The sequence below is a fragment of the Symsagittifera roscoffensis genome, chromosome 4, assembly GCF_963678635.1.
Source record: "Symsagittifera roscoffensis chromosome 4, txSymRosc1.1, whole genome shotgun sequence".
Classification (NCBI taxonomy): domain Eukaryota; kingdom Metazoa; phylum Xenacoelomorpha; order Acoela; family Convolutidae; genus Symsagittifera; species Symsagittifera roscoffensis.
Window position 1 is genome coordinate 4,391,936 of NC_087065.1, and position 20,498 is coordinate 4,412,433.

Below are 20,498 nucleotides of genomic sequence, written 5' to 3' on the forward strand. Positions count from 1 at the left end.
AATTAGTGCAAATTTCCGCTTTTCTAAGTGGAAAATCTGTCAATGAAACTGGAGAATAGATTAAAAATAAAAGCTTGCTTCTCAGTGATTTTGAGTTTAATAACAGCTTTTAACTGTCTACTGCCAATTTTTCTATGTGTTTTATGAGGTAAAAAAACTAGCGCAGCTTCAATTCATACCTTACACTGCACCTAGTAAAATATTTTATAAAGTTTTTAAATTAATTTTATTCAAAACAGCGATGCTTATAATCAAAATCAGCACAACAATTCATGCAAAACGAGCCTCATCCATCATATCAATTTTAATCAAAATTAACGAAAGCAAACTGGATATGGATTTTATTACAAGGCTAGCACAAATGATTTTTTTAATGCCCGAGTTCTTACGACAAAATCTGTTTGCGCTGAGCTGATATGGCGTTGCGGCAGTTTCTTTTTGGCGGAAGCTGACATCTTCACTACACCAAAGATTCTCGTGGATCTGAAACGATTAAAAAAATGATCATTTTGCTTAATGCTTGAACTATTGCAGAGATGATGGAAAGTTTTTGCAATGGACTTCTAGATCTAACTGGTAACTGAACTTTCTTGGCTTCCTGTACAAAAACAGATACCCATTTTTAAGGAACCAAAGAGTAGTTTTGTAATTGAAAAAACCATTTCAGGCTATTTATGAGATGGAGTTATCCTCTTTGAGCACTAAAATTGTTGCACGATTCGTAGCAGATGATGATTTTAGCGCAGCTGATGAAAAATTTTCTCCTTACTAATGCGCTGCATTTGAAATTAATATTCTTCACTCAACTTTTGATAGCCGAATACGATTGCTGATGCGACTATTCACCTGCTACGAATACATATGAGTACAGTTAAATTGCAAAAGATGTAGCGGGCTACGAATCGTTTTTGCTGCGAATTATTAACCAACAACGTAAAACACTCATTTAATCCTATTTGCATATTTGCAAAGACTTATTTTAGAGTTGGCATGGTAATAAATTGTGGTTGGTTAATAATTCGTAGCAAAAAACGATTCTTAGCCGACTACCATTTGCAATTGATGTGATTAGTCGCATCAGCAATCGTGTTCCGGCTATCGTATGTGAATGATTGGATCTCTTGCCTTCCATGTATCCTTCTGTTTGGATAGGCTGATCATGTGACGTAGTTTCAGAAGTATCTTGGCTTGCTTCTGGTTTTTCTTTTTGATCGTTGCCTGCTTGGTCTCTTTTATTAGACAGTTCCACGTGACAACCCTTTGTTCCCGTGCACACGTCGCCAAAAGCACCTTAAGTCAAGACAAATTATCCACAAGGAGCTGTGTCAAAATACGAGCTGTTCAGCTCTTTACAGAGAACCGCTTCTGTGTCCCAAGTTACGAACTATACGTGCAGAATTTGATTATTATTCTGGGATGGCTAAAACTGCCCAATTGTAAGAAACGAGCAGGCATCAAGTTGGGCTTCGAACTAACGACCCAGTGAATGGGAGGCGAAGACATAACCTCTTCACCACCGTTTCTCATGTTTATCGCTCACCTGTCGAGAGTAGAGATACTGCCTCTTCACTTGTACTGTTGTCTACCCCATCAGGTGTGGCAAACCGTTGTTGAGAACTGATGCCATCTGTAACATCAGGTGGCTCTGTCTGGTGTGCAAGTGTATCTTCTCTTTGACTCAATTCTGGATTGGAGTAATGATGGCCTAGAATTTATAAAATCATTGAGGTCGCCACTGCGTACTCATAGGACGACACAAATCTAGTCTGTAAGATCGAGTTATATATGAATTTAGAACATTTTTCAATCTTGCTTCAAGTTTTTATGAGATGTTTCGGAAACGCTGTAGTGCTGAAAAACGTGCAAAAGCGGATAAATTAAGTCACTTATCATTTATGTAATGACAAACTAGCCCGTACCAAGTAAATGTTCTAATTCAGATCTGAAATAATCTTTTCCAGACCTAAATTTCAGATTTGAAATGGGTTGTGAATTTTTAAAATAACGCTTGGATTCTTTAGGAATGATTCATTTCAGATCTAATGTTAGATCTGAAATTGAATTCTTCTTGGTTATTTCAGATCTGAAAAATCAACGTTTCTAACACAAATTGTGATAGTTTTAATACTTTTGTATTTGATAGCTTCTGCTGTTTACCAGCAGGTACTCAGCAAAGTCTCCAAAGGGATGCTGCCAAAATATGTTTCCTCAAGCATGAGATAAGCATTGGAAACTCATAAGTAGCGCATGAAAATTAAAAAATCGATAGGTCTTCTAACAGTTTTTGAAAACTTTCTATCACGCTTGAACAAAAATATAGATCGAAAAAAACTGTTTGCGAAACTATTTGGAAGTTTTTTAACCGCTGATTAATCTAAACATAATTGTGTATTAGAGAGACATCAAAAAATAAAAATTCAATTGTTTGCTCTAAATGCATAAGTTAAATTATAATTTAAAAAAAGATTTCTCAGGTCTAATTTCAGATCTGCAATTTTGTTTTTCAAGGTTATTTCAGACCTGAAGTTTTCTCTTTCAAATTCAAATTTTTAAACTCTTATCAAGATATGAAATAAACAATTTCAGATCTAAGAATCAATTATTGTAAGAAAAAAAAGAATTTCAGATTGTGCACAGGAAATTCCATAGGTACGGAAGTGCATCGAAACTAAAAAAACTAAGAAGTTACTAAAAAAATAACAAGCTTCATTGTGTGAGTGTTTGTGTGTTTATAATTGTTTGTGTGATCGGTTTTGTGTGTGTGTGAGTGTGTTTGCGTGTGTGTGCCACTCACAAACTTGCAATCGTGCACACATGCACACATTTTGTTGAGATTAAATGGGTTTATAATTATAACTGTGGTCAAACAGCCAGTCTGAAAATTTAAAAAAATGTTTCACATGCGCTAGGGTTTTTTGTTAGAGCATAGGGATTTGGAAATTGCCAATTTGCAATCTTTTGTTGAGCAAATTTTCCCCTATTTGTTATTGCAAAGCGCCAATGACAATATATTCAGGCAAAGAAATCATACCAAAACAAGTTTTGAGAATCCGTGTGCGGCAGAAATTTGAAAATAAACTGGAAGAAATGCATTTTTTATTGAAATATTTAAAGAAAAATTTTCTTAGAAATGTTGAACTGCTGAGGCTTCATCCTAGTACAAGCAGTCTTTTTTTTTAAAACCTGGGAATGCTCTTCGTTTCGGCGTTAGTTTTAGGTGTCTTATGAATTTTTTCCAATTATTGATGAAGTTGTTCGAAAACAACATAAAATATAAACTGAATTTTATTTGATTTTTCTCCGTTCCCGAAGTAACTTTCACAGTGATAAATTTTGCACCCAGCTTAACATTATTTGAACAATTAATATGCCTAAATTTTGTTTGTAATAGCTTTGAGCCTACGTGTTACTAGGAACCAATATATAGCGCATTAGTAATGCCAATTCGGCCACATTAACATTTTTCAAATTATCCTTTTTGGTTAAGTGATCAAAGGTGGAATATCTGTCACATAGAACCTCAGAGTATCAATATCAATATTTTTCTGACGATTGAAAATGGGGAGGAAATTGTTATTCGGGTGTGTTTTAATTTTTTCTTTTTGTTTTCCACGCTAAATCAGGTACCACAAAAAATCATCGGACTGGGTTGATACATCATATTAAAGCCCTTTCAGTTGTGATTCGAACCATGTTAAAAAATTCCCAAACTTTTTTTCGAGTGTCGAGAAAAACCTGTTTGAAATTTTAGATCTTTTCGTCTTAATTCGAGCAAATAAAGCACGCGAGCAGGCTTACAACAGCTGAATTATGCCTAAATTGAGACCTTAAAACATATTTTTAAGCAATTAAAACTAGTTTAAGAGATTTTTAAGCTCAATTTGGCAACCAAAAACATTTAAAAAAAATTAAAAATTTTCTAAAAAAAAATTTGAAAAAAGAAAAGTCTTGTAAATTTCTTTTTTGTTTTTCTAGTCATTTTTCTACAACATTTTTTGTTAAATTTGCCTATATCACGATGACTGTCTAATATGATTAAATTAAGTTTTTGAATCAGATTTTTTTTATCACATACATCAAGCAGAAAAACACTAATTTGGAAAAAAAGCGTTTTAAACCGCAGTTTTTCAAAGACTATGGTTGAATATTCTGTGCTATTTGCACAGTAACCGGCTATCCTTGTTTAGGAATTTAAAATTGGTTCCACAACAAAAACTAAAATTCCCAACCTTATATACCGCAATAGGTTCATCAAAAATTGTGGAAAAATAAAATTAATAAGCAAACAGAAAAAAAAATATGAAAAAGAGTAACTAGGTGCTCATAATTTTGTAAGCATTTTCTTGCAGAGCAAAATTTGCTGCGAGAAACAAAAGGAAGTTTTATGCTCCGACTTTTGAAGAATATTTAGCTTTCGATGGATTTTGCCTAAAAATTGTAGTAAGATTACAAAATGTGAGTAGAATGTTTCAAATGATAGGCGACATGGCAGAAAATCTTTTAAATAGAACCTGGAAGTGACGAATAGTCGGTTTGTTCGGTTGGCGTCTGGTTTTGCCTTCCGCCAACGCGATCGTAAACAAAGTACGTTGACTCGGGCTGGCGCTGTGTATAGTTTTCATCTGGTGGACGCAGGAACACACTCATCGGAAGGTTCTGGCGCTGCTCGTCGAGTGGAGAAGAAGCATGGTTGTTCACGAAATGGGGATGGTAGCTCGGATTGTTTACTGAGTTGGAAGTGTGCATTGATCGGGGAAGGGATGTGCCCACAGTCAGTCGTCCTGTATTTATAGGATGCTCAGTTTCCTTTGGTTTGTTGCATCGCCTACAGAAATCGCAGCTGTCATTTTTGTTTTCTTGATCACTGTATCCGACGAAAAATTACAATTTCCAAATTGCGGATTTGAGTGGGATGGCTTAACGTGGATTGCATGTTGATTAACTCAAAATTTGAGGGCGGTCTAAACTTTAAAAAACTTCAGGTTTTTGACGTCATCGGCCTATTTTTAGTTACTTAAAATGCTTTACGGTGCTGATACTGTTGAAAAAACTGTTGAAAATTGTTTTTTTTTAAGTTTCGCAGCCTCCTTGCAAAAATCTTAAATCCGGCGTGGCTAAACACAAAAAAAAACGTTTTTAGTATTACATGACAAGATATTCTAGACAAGATATTGCGTTCATGAATGCGTTAGGAGTTATGTAATTAAATGTTCGAAAGAAAGTGTGGTTGGATGTTTTCAGCGGAATTACCAGCAGTAGATGACTGTGGCGAACAGGGCACCGATGATGAACAAGAGGGTCCCGATCACCACATAAATCACCCAGAAGGATCTTAGATGACTTCTCAGATTGTCTGACTCCTGCTCGCCTCCTTCTGGCTCATCTGGTTTGTCAGTCTAAAGTAAGTTGCAATTTTTTGTTCCCAAAATATAACCGAAGTTGATACTTGACCTGAGCCTTAAATAAAAGGTAATCTGCTGTGATACTGACCTCCTTCAATTCAATAAAAAGTAGGAGGCTACAGTCTTCTGAAGCTTGAAAACTTGATTTTATACATATTTATAAAATCTGATAATATTCAAAATGTAATTTTGATCAACATATCCCTGTTAGAGTCCCCTGTCATCTAGGAGAAAACAAACCTACGGCAAACTTGGAACAGAAAAAATTCTTCGCCAGATTACAAAAATACCCCTGGCTGGACTCGATCCACTTCCCTGTGCATCTGAAGTTTCAATAGTTACTCTGTTCTGCCAGTTCTCAAGGGTGCGCTTAAAACTTTGATATACTTGTAACAAGGTTATATGAGCCAACTTTGAAAAGTGGGGATCAAAATTATACAGATAATGATAGAAAGATCTTCAAAATCGATTTAGTTTGATACAAAAATGTAGCTTTAACAATCAATTCCAATCAGTTCATAACACATTAAAAACAATTTTTTTCAAGTTTTTTTGGTTTCATTTTCATCCTGATTTGACCAACATTGAAATCGATTTAAATCGAGCGAAAATGATTTTTTCCCACTTTTCTATATAATAATTTTGTACAGATTCTTTAGAGATTATATTCAGATTCTCCGGTTTATCAAGAATAGAGAAATAGCTAAAAAATTGAAGGTAAAACGTAAGAAGGTAATAGGGTAAAAATTATAAAAATTTCATTCGATTTTGTGTTGATTTTTGGCCGAGTTTAATTAATATCTATATGTTTTGCAGCAAAAACTTTTTGTTATGAGTTTTTAAGTTAGATGTAATAAGCTTAACATAATTGCGCTTTGAAAGTTGATAAAGAAAATGAAGAGAAAACAAAACTCAAAGCGGATTCCCTTCATCACAATAGTTTGCGGTATAAAGCTCTGTTACATTGAATCTTGCTCTCTGGAACTCCGATGAAGGTAGTTCCTGGGTAAAAAAAATGCTCATTATTTTTCCGAAACAAAAAAAATAGTTTCATTAAATTAATTTTGATGAGACTTTTTAGGCAATAAAATTGATTTTCCCTGCCTTAAAACTTATTAAAACCATTCTAAATCAACATATCCCTGTTGATCAACATATCCCTGTTAGAGTCCCCTGTCATCTAGGAGAAAACAAACCTACGGCAAACTTGGAACAGAAAAAATTCTTCGCCAGATTACAAAAATACCCCTGGCTGGACTCGATCCACTTCCCTGTGCATCTGAAGTTTCAATAGTTACTCTGTTCTGCCAGTTCTCAAGGGTGCGCTTAAAACTTTGATATACTTGTAACAAGGTTATATGAGCCAACTTTGAAAAATGGGGATCAAAATTATACAGATAATGATAGAAAGATCTTCAAAATCGATTTAGTTTGATACAAAAATGTAGCTTTAACAATCAATTCCAATCAGTTCATAACACATTAAAAACAATTTTTTTCAAGTTTTTTTTGGTTTCATTTTCATCCTGATTTGACCAACATTGAAATCGATTTAAATCGAGCGAAAATGATTTTTTCCCACTTTTCTATATAATAATTTTGTACAGATTCTTTAGAGATTATATTCAGATTCTCCGGTTTATCAAGAATAGAGAAATAGCTAAAAAATTGAAGGTAAAACGTAAGAAGGTAATAGGGTAAAAATTATAAAAATTTCATTCGATTTTGTGTTGATTTTTGGCCGAGGTTAATTAATATCTATATGTTTTGCAGCAAAAACTTTTTGTTATGAGTTTTTAAGTTAGATGTAATAAGCTTAACATAATTGCGCTTTGAAAGTTGATAAAGAAAATGAAGAGAAAACAAAACTCAAAGCGGATTCCCTTCATCACAATAGTTTGCGGTATAAAGCTCTGTTACATTGAATCTTGCTCTCTGGAACTCCGATGAAGGTAGTTCCTGGGTAAAAAAAATGCTCATTATTTTTCCGAAACAAAAAAAATAGTTTCATTAAATTAATTTTGATGAGACTTTTTAGGCAATAAAATTGATTTTCCCTGCCTTAAAACTTATTAAAACCATTCTAAATCAATTTACTTAACAAAATGGGCTACAGTAAATAAATTTTCATGCATTTTTTTCTGTAGAAAAATCAATTTAAAACATTTTTATCTCAAGCTTAGTGCGGTAGGCCTGATTGAAGGAATGGGAACAATTTCCAAAACGGATCGTAGATGACTTCTCAGATTGTCTGACCCCTGCTCGCCTCTTTCTGGTTCATCTGGTTTGTCAGTCTAAAGTAAGTTGCAATTTTTTGTTCCCAAAATATAACCGAAGTTGATACTTGACCTGAGCCTTAAATAAAAGCTAATGTGCTTTGATACTGACCTCCTTCAATTCAATAAAAAGTAGGAGGCTACAGTCTTCTGAAGGTTGAAAACCTGATTTTATACATACTTATAAAATCTGATAATATTCAAAATGTAATTTTGATCAACATATCCCTGTTAGAGTCCCCTATCATCTAGGAAAAAACAAACGTACGGCAAAATTGGAACAGAAAAAATTCTTCGCCAGATTACAAAAATACCCCTGGCTGGACTCGATCCTCTTCCCTGTGCATCTGAAGTTTCATTAGTTACTCTGTTCAGCCATTTCTCAAGGGTGCGCTTATATTTGATATACTTGTAACAAGGTTATATGAGCCGCCTTTGAAAAGTGGGGATCAAAATTATACAGATAATGATAGAAAGATCTTCAAAATCGAATTAGTTTGATACAAAAATGTAGCTTCAACAATCAATTCCAATCAATTCATATTACATTAAAAACAATTTTTTTCAAGTTTTTTTTGGTTTTTTCATACTGATTTGACCAACATTGAAATTGGTTTAAATCGAGCGAAAATGATTTTTTCCCACTTTTCTATTTAATAACTTTGTACAGATTCTTTAGAGATTATATTCAGATTCTCCGGTTTATCAAAAATAAAGAAATAGCTAAAAAATTAAAGGTAAAACGTAATAAGGTAAAAGGGTAAAATTATAAAAATTTCATTCAATTTTGTGTTGATTTTTGGCCGAGTTTAATTAATAACTATATGTTTTGCAGCAAAAACTTTTTGTTATGAGTTTTTAAGTTAGATGTAATTTGCTTAACATAATTGCGCTTTGAAAGTTGATAAAGAAAATGAAGAGAAAACAAAACTCAAAGCGGAGTCCCTTCATCACAATAGTTTGCGGTATAAAGCTCTGTTACATTGAATCTTGCTCTCTGGAACTCCGATGAAGGTAGTTCCTGGGTAAAAAAAAATGCTCATTATTTTTCCGAAACAAAAAAAAAGTTTCATTAAATTAATTTTGATGAGACTTTTTAGGCAATAAAATTGATTTTCCCTGCTTTAAAACTTATTAAAACCATTCTAAATCAATTTACTTAACAAAATGGGCTACAGTAAATAAATTTTCATGCATTTTTTTCTGTAGAAAAATCAATTTAAAACATTTTTTATCTCAAGCTTAGTGCGGCAGGCCTGATTGAAGGAATGGGAACAATTTCCAAAACGGATCTTAGATGACTTCTCAGATTGTCTGACCCCTGCTCGCCTCTTTCTGGCTCATCTGGTTTGTCAGTCTAAAGTAAGTTGCAATTTTTTGTTCACAAAATATAACCGAAGTTGATACTTGACCTGAGCCTTAAATAAAAGCTAATGTGCTTTGATACTGACTTCCTTCAATTCAATAAAAAATAGGAGGCTACAGTCTTCTGAAGGTTGAAAACCTGATTTTATACATATTCATAAAATCTGATAATATTCAAAATGTAATTTTGATCAACATATCCCTGTTAGAGTCCCCTATCATCTAGGAAAAAACAAACCTACGGCAAAATTGGAACAGAAAAAACTCTTCGCCAGATTACAAAAATACCCCTGGCTGGACTCGATCCTCTTCCCTGTGCATCTGAAGTTTCATTAGTTACTCTGTTCTGCCAGTTCTCAAGGGTGCGCTTAACTTTGATATACTTGTAACAAGGTTATATGAGCCACCTTTGAAAAGTGGGGATCAAAATTATACAGATAATGATAGAAAATCTTCAAAATCGAATTAGTTTGATACAAAAATGTAGCTTTAACAATCAATTCCAATCAGTTCATTTTACATTAAAAACAATTTTTTTCAAGTTTTTTTGATTTTTTTCATACTGATTTGACCAACATTGAAATCGGTTTAAATCGAGCGTAAATGATTTTTTCCCACTTTTCTATTTAATAATTTTGTACAGATTCTTTAGAGATTATATTCAGATTCTCCGGTTTATCAAAAATAAAGAAATAGCTAAAAAATTAAAGGTAAAACGTAATAAGGTAAAAGGGTAAAATTATAAAAATTTCTTTCAATTTTGTGTTGATTTTTGGCCGAGTTTAATTAATAACTATATGTTTTGCAGCAAAAACTTTTTGTTATGAGTTTTTAAGTTAGATGTAATTTGCTTAACATAATTGCGCTTTGAAAGTTGATAAAGAAAATGAAGAGAAAACAAAACTCAAAGCGGATTCCCTTCATCAAAATAGTTTGCGGTATGAAGCTCTGTTACATTGAATCTTGCTCTCTGGAACTCCGATGAAGGTAGTTCCTGGGTAAAAAAAATGCTCATTATTTTTCCGAAACAAAAAAAAAGTTTCATTAAATTAATTTTGATGAGACTTTTTAGGCAATAAAATTGATTTTCCCTGCTTTAAAACTTATTAAAACCATTCTAAATCCATTTACTTAACAAAATGGGCTACAGTAAATAAATTTTCATGCATTTTTTTCTGTAAAAAAATCAATTTAAAACATTTTTTATCTCAAGCTTAGTGCGGCAGGCCTGATTGAAGGAATGGGAACAATTTCCAAAACGGATCTTAGATGACTTCTCAGATTGTCTGACCCCTGCTCGCCTCTTTCTGGCTCATCTGGTTTGTCAGTCTAAAGTAAGTTGCAATTTTTTGTTCACAAAATATAACCGAAGTTGATACTTGACCTGAGCCTTAAATAAAAGCTAATGTGCTTTGATACTGACTTCCTTCAATTCAATAAAAAATAGGAGGCTACAGTCTTCTGAAGGTTGAAAACCTGATTTTATACATATTCATAAAATCTGATAATATTCAAAATGTAATTTTGATCAACATATCCTTGTTAGAGTCCCCTATCATCTAGGAAAAAACAAACCTACGGCAAAATTGGAACAGAAAAAATTCTTCGCCAGATTACAAAAATACCCCTGGCTGGACTCGATCCTCTTCCCTGTGCATCTGAAGTTTCATTAGTTACTCTGATCTGCCAGTTCTCAAGGGTGCGCTCAACTTTGATATACTTGTAACAAGGTTATATGAGCCACCTTTGAAAAGTGGGGATCAAAATTATACAGATAATGATAGAAAGATCTTCAAAATCGAATTAGTTTGATACAAAAATGTAGCTTTAACAATCAATTCCAATCAGTTCATATTACATTAAAAACAACTTTTTTCAAGTTTTTTTGGTTTTTTTCATACTGATTTGACCAACATTGAAATCGGTATAAATCGAGCGAAAATGATTTTTTCCCACTTTTCTATATAATAATTTTGTACAGATTCTTAAGAGATTATATTCAGATTCTCCGGTTTATCAAAAATAAAGAAATAGCTAAAAAACTAAAGGTAAAACGTAATAAGGTAATAGGGTAAAATTATAAAAATTTCATTCAATTTTGTGTTGATTTTTGGCCGAGTTTAATTAATAACTATATGTTTTGCAGCAAAAACTTTTTGTTATGAGTTTTTAAGTTAGATGTAATTTGCTTAACATAATTGCGCTTTGAAAGTTGATAAAGAAAATGAAGAGAAAACAAAACTCAAAGCGGATTCCCTTCATCACAATAGTTTCTGGTATAAAGCTCTGTTACATTGAATCTTGCTCTCCGGAACTCCGATTAAGGTAATTCCTGGGTAAAAAAAGCTCATGTTTTCCGAAACAAAAAAAATAGTTTCATTGAATCAATTTTGATGAGTTTTTTTAGGCAATAAAATTAATTTTCCCTGCTTTAAAACTTAATAAAACCATTCTAAATCAATTTATTTAACAAAATGGGCTACAGTAAATAGATTTTCATGCATTTTTTTCTGTAGAAAAATCAATTTAAAACATTTTTCATCTCAAGCTTAGTGCGGCAGGCCTGATTGAAGGAATGGGAATAATTTCTAAAACGGATCGTAGATGACTTCTCAGATTGTCTGACCCCTGCTCGCCTCTTTCTGGCTCATCTGGTTTGTCAGTCTAAAGTAAGTTGCAATTTTTTGTTCCCAAAATATAACCGAAGTTGATACTTGACCTGAGCCTTAAATAAAAGCTAATGTGCTTTGATACTGACCTCCTTCAATTCAATAAAAAGTAGGAGGCTACAGTCTTCTGAAGGTTGAAAATCTGATTTTATACATATTTATAAAATCCGATAATATTCAAAATGTAATTTTGATCAACATATCCCTGTTAGAGTCCCCTATCATCTAGGAAAAAACAAACCTACGGCAAAATTGGAACAGAAAAAATTCTTCGCCAGATTACAAAAAAAACCCTGACTGGACTCGATCCTCTTCCCTGTGCATCTGAAGTTTCATTAGTTACTCTGTTCTGCCAGTTCTCAAGGGTGCGCTTAACTTTGATATACTTGTAACAAGGTTATATGAGCCACCTTTGAAAAGTGGGGATCAAAATTATACAGATAATGATAGAAAATCTTCAAAATCGAATTAGTTTGATACAAAAATGTAGCTTTAACAATCAATTCCAATCAGTTCATATTACATTAAAAACAACTTTTTTCAAGTTTTTTTGGTTTTTTTCATACTGATTTGACCAACATTGAAATCGGTATAAATCGAGCGAAAATGATTTTTTCCCACTTTTCTAAATAATATTTTTGTACAGATTCTTAAGAGATTATATTCAGATTCTCCGGTTTATCAAAAATAAAGAAATAGCTAAAAAACTAAAGGTAAAACGTAATAAGGTAATAGGGTAAAATTATAAAAATTTCATTCAATTTTGTGTTGATTTTTGGCCGAGTTTAATTAATAACTATATGTTTTGCAGCAAAAACTTTTTGTTATGAGTTTTTAAGTTAGATGTAATTTGCTTAACATAATTGCGCTTTGAAAGTTGATAAAGAAAATGAAGAGAAAACAAAACTCAAAGCGGATTCCCTTCATCACAATAGTTTCTGGTATAAAGCTCTGTTACATTGAATCTTGCTCTCCGGAACTCCGATTAAGGTAATTCCTGGGTAAAAAAAGCTCATGTTTTCCGAAACAAAAAAAATAGTTTCATTGAATCAATTTTGATGAGTTTTTTTAGGCAATAAAATTAATTTTCCCTGCTTTAAAACTTAATAAAACCATTCTAAATCAATTTATTTAACAAAATGGGCTACAGTAAATAGATTTTCATGCATTTTTTTCTGTAGAAAAATCAATTTAAAACATTTTTTATCTCAAGCTTAGTGCGGCAGGCCTGATTGAAGGAATGGGAATAATTTCTAAAATGGATCTTAGATGACTTCTCAGATTGTCTGACCCCTGCTCGCCTCTTTCTGGCTCATCTGGTTTGTCAGTCTAAAGTAAGTTGCAATTTTTTGTTCCCAAAATATAACCGAAGTTGATACTTGACCTGAGCCTTAAATAAAAGCTAATGTGCTTTGATACTGACCTCCTTCAATTCAATAAAAAGTAGGAGGCTACAGTCTTCTGAAGGTTGAAAATCTGATTTTATACATATTTATAAAATCCGATAATATTCAAAATGTAATTTTGATCAACATATCCCTGTTAGAGTCCCCTATCATCTAGGAAAAAACAAACCTACGGCAAAATTGGAACAGAAAAAATTCTTCGCCAGATTACAAAAAAAAACCCTGACTGGACTCGATCCTCTTCCCTGTGCATCTGAATTTTCATTAGTTACTCTGTTCTGCCAGTTCTCAAGGGTGCGCTTAACTTTGATATACTTGTAACAAGGTTATATGAGCCACCTTTGAAAAGTGGGGATCAAAATTATACAGATAATGATAGAAAATCTTCAAAATCGAATTAGTTTGATACAAAAATGTAGCTTTAACAATCAATTCCAATCAGTTCATTTTACATTAAAAACAATTTTTTTCAAGTTTTTTTGATTTTTTTCATACTGATTTGACCAACATTGAAATCGGTATAAATCGAGCGAAAATGATTTTTTCCCACTTTTCTATATAATAATTTTGTACAGATTCTTAAGAGATTATATTCAGATTCTCCGGTTTATCAAAAATAAAGAAATAGCTAAAAAACTAAAGGTAAAACGTAATAAGGTAATAGGGTAAAATTATAAAAATTTCATTCAATTTTGTGTTGATTTTTGGCCGAGTTTAATTAATAACTATATGTTTTGCAGCAAAAACTTTTTGTTATGAGCTTTTAAGTTAGATGTAATTTGCTTAACATAATTGCGCTTTGAAAGTTGATAAAGAAAATGAAGAGAAAACAAAACTCAAAGCGGATTCCCTTCATCACAATAGTTTCTGGTATAAAGCTCTGTTACATTGAATCTTGCTCTCCGGAACTCCGATTAAGGTAATTCCTGGGTAAAAAAAGCTCATGTTTTCCGAAACAAAAAAAATAGTTTCATTAAATCAATTTTGATGAGTTTTTTTAAGCAATAAAATTGATTTTTCCTGCTTTAAAACTTATTAAAACCATTCTAAATCAATTTATTTAACAAAATGGGCTACAGTAAATAGATTTTCATGCATTTTTTTCTGTAGAAAAATCAATTTAAAACATTTTTTATCTCAAGCTTAGTGCGGCAGGCCTGATTGAAGGAATGGGAATAATTTCTAAAACGGATCTTAGATGACTTCTCAGATTGTCTGACCCCTGCTCGCCTCTTTCTGGCTCATCTGGTTTGTCAGTCTAAAGTAAGTTGCAATTTTTTGTTCCCAAAATATAACCGAAGTTAATACTTGACCTGAGCCTTAAATAAAAGCTAATGTGCTTTGATACTGACCTCCTTCAATTCAATAAAAAGTAGGAGGCTACAGTCTTCTGAAGGTTGAAAATCTGATTTTATACATATTTATAAAATCCGATAATATTCAAAATGTAATTTTGATCAACATATCCCTGTTAGAGTCCCCTATCATCTAGGAAAAAACAAACCTACGGCAAAATTGGAACAGAAAAAATTCTTCGCCAGATTACAAAAAAAACCCTGACTGGACTCGATCCTCTTCCCTGTGCATCTGAAGTTTCATTAGTTACTCTGTTCTGCCAGTTCTCAAGGGTGCGCTTAACTTTGATATACTTGTAACAAGGTTATATGAGCCACCTTTGAAAAGTGGGGATCAAAATTATACAGATAATGATGGAAAATCTTCAAAATCGAATTAGTTTGATACAAAAATGTAGCTTTAACAATCAATTCCAATCAGTTCATTTTACATTAAAAACAATTTTTTTCAAGTTTTTTTGATTTTTTTAATACTGATTTGACCAACATTGAAATCGGTTTAAATCGAGCGAAAATGATTTTTTCCCACTTTTCTATTTAATAATTTTGTACAGATTCTTTAGAGATTATATTCAGATTCTCCGGTTTATCAAAAATAAAGAAATAGCTTAAAAATTAAAGGTAAAACTTAATAAGGTAATAGGGTAAAATTATAAAAATTCCATTCAATTTTGTGTTGATTTTTGGCCGAGTTTAATTAATAACTATATGTTTTGCAGCAAAAACTTTTTGTTATGAGTTTTTAAGTTAGATGTAATTTGCTTAACATAATTGCGCTTTGAAAGTTGATAAAGAAAATGAAGAGAAAACAAAACTCAAAGCGGATTCCCTTCATCACAATAGTTTGCGGTATCAAGCTCTGTTACATTGAATCTTGCTCTCTGGAACTCCAATGAAGGTAGTTCCTGGGTAAAAAAAATGCTCATTATTTTTCCGAAACAAAAAAAATAGTTTCATTAAATTAATTTTGATGAGACTTTTTAGGCAATAAAATTGATTTTCCCTGCTTTAAAACTTATTAAAACCATTCTAAATCAATTTACTTAACAAAATGGGCTACAGTAAATAAATTTTCATGCATTTTTTTCTGTAGAAAAATCAATTTAAAACATTTTTTTATCTCAAGCTTAGTTCGGCAGGCCTGATTGAAGGAATGGGAACAATTTCCAAAACGGATCTTAGATGACTTCTCAGATTGTCTGACCCCTGCTCGCCTCTTTCTGGCTCATCTGGCTTGTCAGTCTAAAGTAAGTTGCAATTTTTTGTTCCCAAAATATAACCGAAGTTGATACTTGACCTGAGCCTTAAATAAAAGCTAATGTGCTTTGATACTGACCTCCTTCAATTCAATAAAAAGTAGGAGGCTACAGTCTTCTGAAGGTTGAAAATCTGATTTTATACATATTTATAAAATCCGATAATATTCAAAATGTAATTTTGATCAACATATCCCTGTTAGAGTCCCCTATCATCTAGGAAAAAACAAACCTACGGCAAAATAGGAACAGAAAAAATTCTTCGCCAGATTACAAACAAAACCCTGACTGGACTCGATCCTCTTCCCTGTGCATCTGAAGTTTCATTAGTTACTCTGTTCTGCCAGTTCTCAAGGGTGCGCTTAACTTTGATATACTTGTAACAAGGTTATATGAGCCACCTTTGAAAAGTGGGGATCAAAATTATACAGATAATGATAGAAAGATCTTCAAAATCGAATTATTTTAATACAAAGATGTAGCTTCAACAATCAATTCCAATCAGTTCATATTACATTAAAAACAATTTTTTTCAAGTTTTTTTGGTTTTTTTATACTGATTTGACCAATATTGAAATTGGTTTAAATCGAGCGAAAATGATTTTTTCCCACTTTTCTATATAATAGTTTTGTACAGATTCTTTAGAGATTATATTCAGATTCTCCGGTTTATCAAAAATAAAGAAATAGCTAAAAAATTAAAGGTAAAACGTAATAAGGTAATAGGGTAAAATTATAAAAATTTCATTCATTTTTGTGTTGATTTTTGGCCGAGTTTAATTAATAACTATATGTTTTGCAGCAAAAACTTTTTGTTATGAGTTTTTAAGTTAGATGTAATTTGCTTAACATAATTGCGCTTTGAAAGTTGATAAAGAAAATGAAGAGAAAACAAAACTCAAAGCGGATTCCCTTCATCACAATAGTTTGCGGTATAAAGCTCTGTTACATTGAATCTTGCTCTCTGGAACTCCAATGAAGGTAGTTCCTGGGTAAAAAAATGCTCATTATTTTTCCGAAACAAAAAAAATAGTTTCATTAAATTATTTTTGATGAGACTTTTTAGGCAATAAAATTGATTTTCCCTGCTTTAAAACTTATTAAACCCATTCTAAATCAATTTACTTAACAAAATGGGCTACAGTAAATAAATTTTCATGCATTTTTTTCTGTAGAAAAATCAATTTAAAACATTTTTTATCTCAAGCTTAGTTCGGCAGGCCTGATTGAAGGAATGGGAACAATTTCCAAAACGGATCTTACATGACTTCTCAGATTGTCTGACCCCTGCTCGCCTCTTTCTGGCTCATCTGGCTTGTCAGTCTAAAGTAAGTTGCAATTTTTTGTTCCCAAAATATAACCGAAGTTGATACTTGACCTGAGCCTTAAATAAAAGCTAATGTGATTTGATACTGACCTCCTTCAATTCAATAAAAAGTAGGAGGTTACAGTCTTCTGAAGGTTGAAAACCTGATTTTATACATATTTATATAATCTGATAATATTCAAAATGTAATTTTGATCAACATATCCTTGTTAGAGTCCCCTATCATCTAGGAAAAAACAAACCTACGGCAAAATTGGAACAGAAAAAATTCTTCGCCAGATTACAAAAATACCCCTGGCTGGACTCGATCCTCTTCCCTGTGCATCTGAAGTTTCATTAGTTACTCTGTTCTGCCAGTTCTCAAGGGTGCGCTCAACTTTGATATACTTGTAACAAGGTTATATGAGCCACCTTTGAAAAGTGGGGATCAAAATTATACAGATATTGATAGAAAGATCTTCAAAATCGAATTAGTTTGATACAAAAATGTAGCTTTAACAATCAATTCCAATCAGTTCATATTACATTAAAAACAATTTTTTTCAAGTTTTTTTGGTTTTTTTCATACTGATTTGACCAACATTGAAATCGGTATAAATCGAGCGAAAATGATTTTTTCCCACTTTTCTATATAATAATTTTGTACAGATTCTTAAGAGATTATATTCAGATTCTCCGGTTTATCAAAAATAAAGAAATAGCTAAAAAACTAAAGGTAAAACGTAATAAGGTAATAGGGTAAAATTATAAAAATTTCATTCAATTTTGTGTTGATTTTTGGCCGAGTTTAATTAATAACTATATGTTTTGCAGCAATAACTTTTTGTTATGAGTTTTTAAGTTAGATGTAATTTGCTTAACATAATTGCGCTTTGAAAGTTGATAAAGAAAATGAAGAGAAAACAAAACTCAAAGCGGATTCCCTTCATCACAATAGTTTCTGGTATAAAGCTCTGTTACATTGAATCTTGCTCTCCGGAACTCCGATTAAGGTAATTCCTGGGTAAAAAAGCTCATGTTTTCCGAAACAAAAAAAATAGTTTCATTAAATCAATTTTGATGAGTTTTTTTAGGCAATAAAATTGATTTTCCCTGCTTTAAAACTTATTAAAACCATTCTAAATCAATTTATTTAACAAAATGGGCTACAGTAAATAGATTTTCATGCATTTTTTTTTGTAGAAAAATCAATTTAAAACATTTTTTATCTCAAGCTTAGTGCGGCAGGCCTGATTGAAGGAATGGGAACAATTTCTAAAACGGATCTTAGATGACTTCTCAGATTGTCTGACCCCTGCTCGCCTCTTTCTGGCTCATCTGGTTTGTCAGTCTAAAGTAAGTTGCAATGTTTTGTTCCCAAAATATAACCGAAGTTGATACTTGACCTGAGCCTTAAATAAAAGCTAATGTGCTTTGATACTGACCTCCTTCAATTCAATAAAAAGTAGGAGGCTACAGTCTTCTGAAGGTTGAAAATCTGATTTTATACATATTTATAAAATCCGATAATATTCAAAATGTAATTTTGATCAACATATCCCTGTTAGAGTCCCCTATCATCTAGGAAAAAACAAACCTACGGCAAAATTGGAACAGAAAAAATTCTTCGCCAGATTACAAAAAAAACCCTGACTGGACTCGATCCTCTTCCCTGTGCATCTGAAGTTTCATTAGTTACTCTGTTCTGCCAGTTCTCAAGGGTGCGCTTAACTTTGATATACTTGTAACAAGGTTATATGAGCCACCTTTGAAAAGTGGGGATCAAAATTATACAGATAATGATAGAAAGATCTTCAAAATCGAATTATTTTAATACAAAGATGTAGCTTCAACAATCAATTCCAATCAGTTCATATTACATTAAAAACAATTTTTTTCAAGTTTTTTTGGTTTTTTTATACTGATTTGACCAATATTGAAATTGGTTTAAATCGAGCGAAAATGATTTTTTCCCACTTTTCTATATAATAGTTTTGTACAGATTCTTTAGAGATTATATTCAGATTCTCCGGTTTATCAAAAATAAAGAAATAGCTAAAAAATTAAAGGTAAAACGTAATAAGGTAATAGGGTAAAATTATAAAAATTTCATTCATTTTTGTGTTGATTTTTGGCCGAGTTTAATTAAAAACTATATGTTTTGCAGCAAAAACTTTTTGTTATGAGTTTTTAAGTTAGATGTAATTTGCTTAACATAATTGCGCTTTGAAAGTTGATAAAGAAAATGAAGAGAAAACAAAACTCAAAGCGGATTCCCTTCATCACAATAGTTTGCGGTATAAAGCTCTGTTACATTGAATCTTGCTCTCTGGAACTCCGATAAAGGTAGTTCCTGGGTAAAAAAATGCTCATGTTTTCCGAAACAAAAAAAAATAGTTTCATTAAATCAATTATGATGAGACTTTTTAGGCGATAAAATTGATTTTCCCTGCTTTAAAACTTATTAAAACCATTCTAAATCAATTTACTTAACAAAATGGGCTACAGTAAATATATTTTTATGCCTTTTTTGTAGAAAAATCAATTTAAAACATTTTTTATCTCAGGCTTAGTGCGGCAGGCCTGATCGAAGGAATGGGAACAATTTTCAAAACTGAGAAAATAGAACAACTTGACACAATTTTCAGCAAACTTCAATTTTGTCATCTGAAAACTAATTACGACTTACGGGATTCAATTTGTACAGTCCCACCATTTTAGTTTTGACCACTTTTTGTTAGGGCATCAAAAAAACTTTTCAAGTGAATAAATTTTGAACAATAAGACTTATTAAATCTAAGACTAAGCTTATATATGGTTGAAAAACAGAACATTAATCGAAGATATTGAGTCGTGTTTTTGCTAAGAAGTTCCATTTTGACTAAGCGCATTTAAATTGCGTCACAAAAATATATATAATTTTATTTTTTTGCTCCAAACAGTGATCTCTCAGTAGAAAGAGAAAAAAATTCTTGCCCAAGGGCCTTTTCGTGTTAGTAACCAATTGTCTTGCTTTCCTAGCATTAACTCTAAAACTGCTAAATGCGAAAACTTGCCTAAAAATTAAAGATGCTTTATACGTTTTCTGCCTTAAAAAACGTTTCAATGACGTAAGTTTTGCCTCAAGAGTGGATTTAAACTATTAAATGTTTTTCTCCATGTTTTGCCTCTTTGCTTAATGAAATTACTTTTTTAATCTTACTTAAATGTAAAGTTTTGACCTAAAGGTTTGCGTTTATACTTCACATTTTTGCAGATTTTATACTGTTATGAACTTTTTTTTGATGGTTTGGATATTATCAGTCGCTTACTATTAACCTAAAAGTACGCTGCCGCTAACAAGCAACCAAGGGTTGAAATTTTGTAAATTTTTTTCATGAACATTTGAAGTAATGTTTCTTAAAATTTCAAGCCAACATTTCAAACATTTGGCCTTGACCTAATTAAAATATTCTAACTTAAC

General features: G+C 32.0%; 1 protein-coding gene across 1 annotated transcript in view; it reads right to left on the minus strand.

Moving 5' to 3' along the window:
• Nucleotides 1-239: 239 nt before the first annotated feature.
• The window catches only part of LOC134844667 (uncharacterized), a 31,784-nt gene continuing 11,525 nt past the window's right edge, over nucleotides 240-20,498 (minus strand). Inside the window, exons 6-10 of the mRNA XM_063861468.1 lie at nucleotides 5,251-5,396; nucleotides 4,512-4,825; nucleotides 1,541-1,705; nucleotides 1,126-1,290; nucleotides 240-483 (exon numbers count right to left, since the gene is read on the minus strand). Of these exons, the coding sequence (XP_063717538.1) occupies nucleotides 461-483; nucleotides 1,126-1,290; nucleotides 1,541-1,705; nucleotides 4,512-4,825; nucleotides 5,251-5,396 (813 nt within the window). The 3' untranslated portion in view covers nucleotides 240-460. The remainder of the gene's footprint in view (nucleotides 484-1,125; nucleotides 1,291-1,540; nucleotides 1,706-4,511; nucleotides 4,826-5,250; nucleotides 5,397-20,498) is intronic.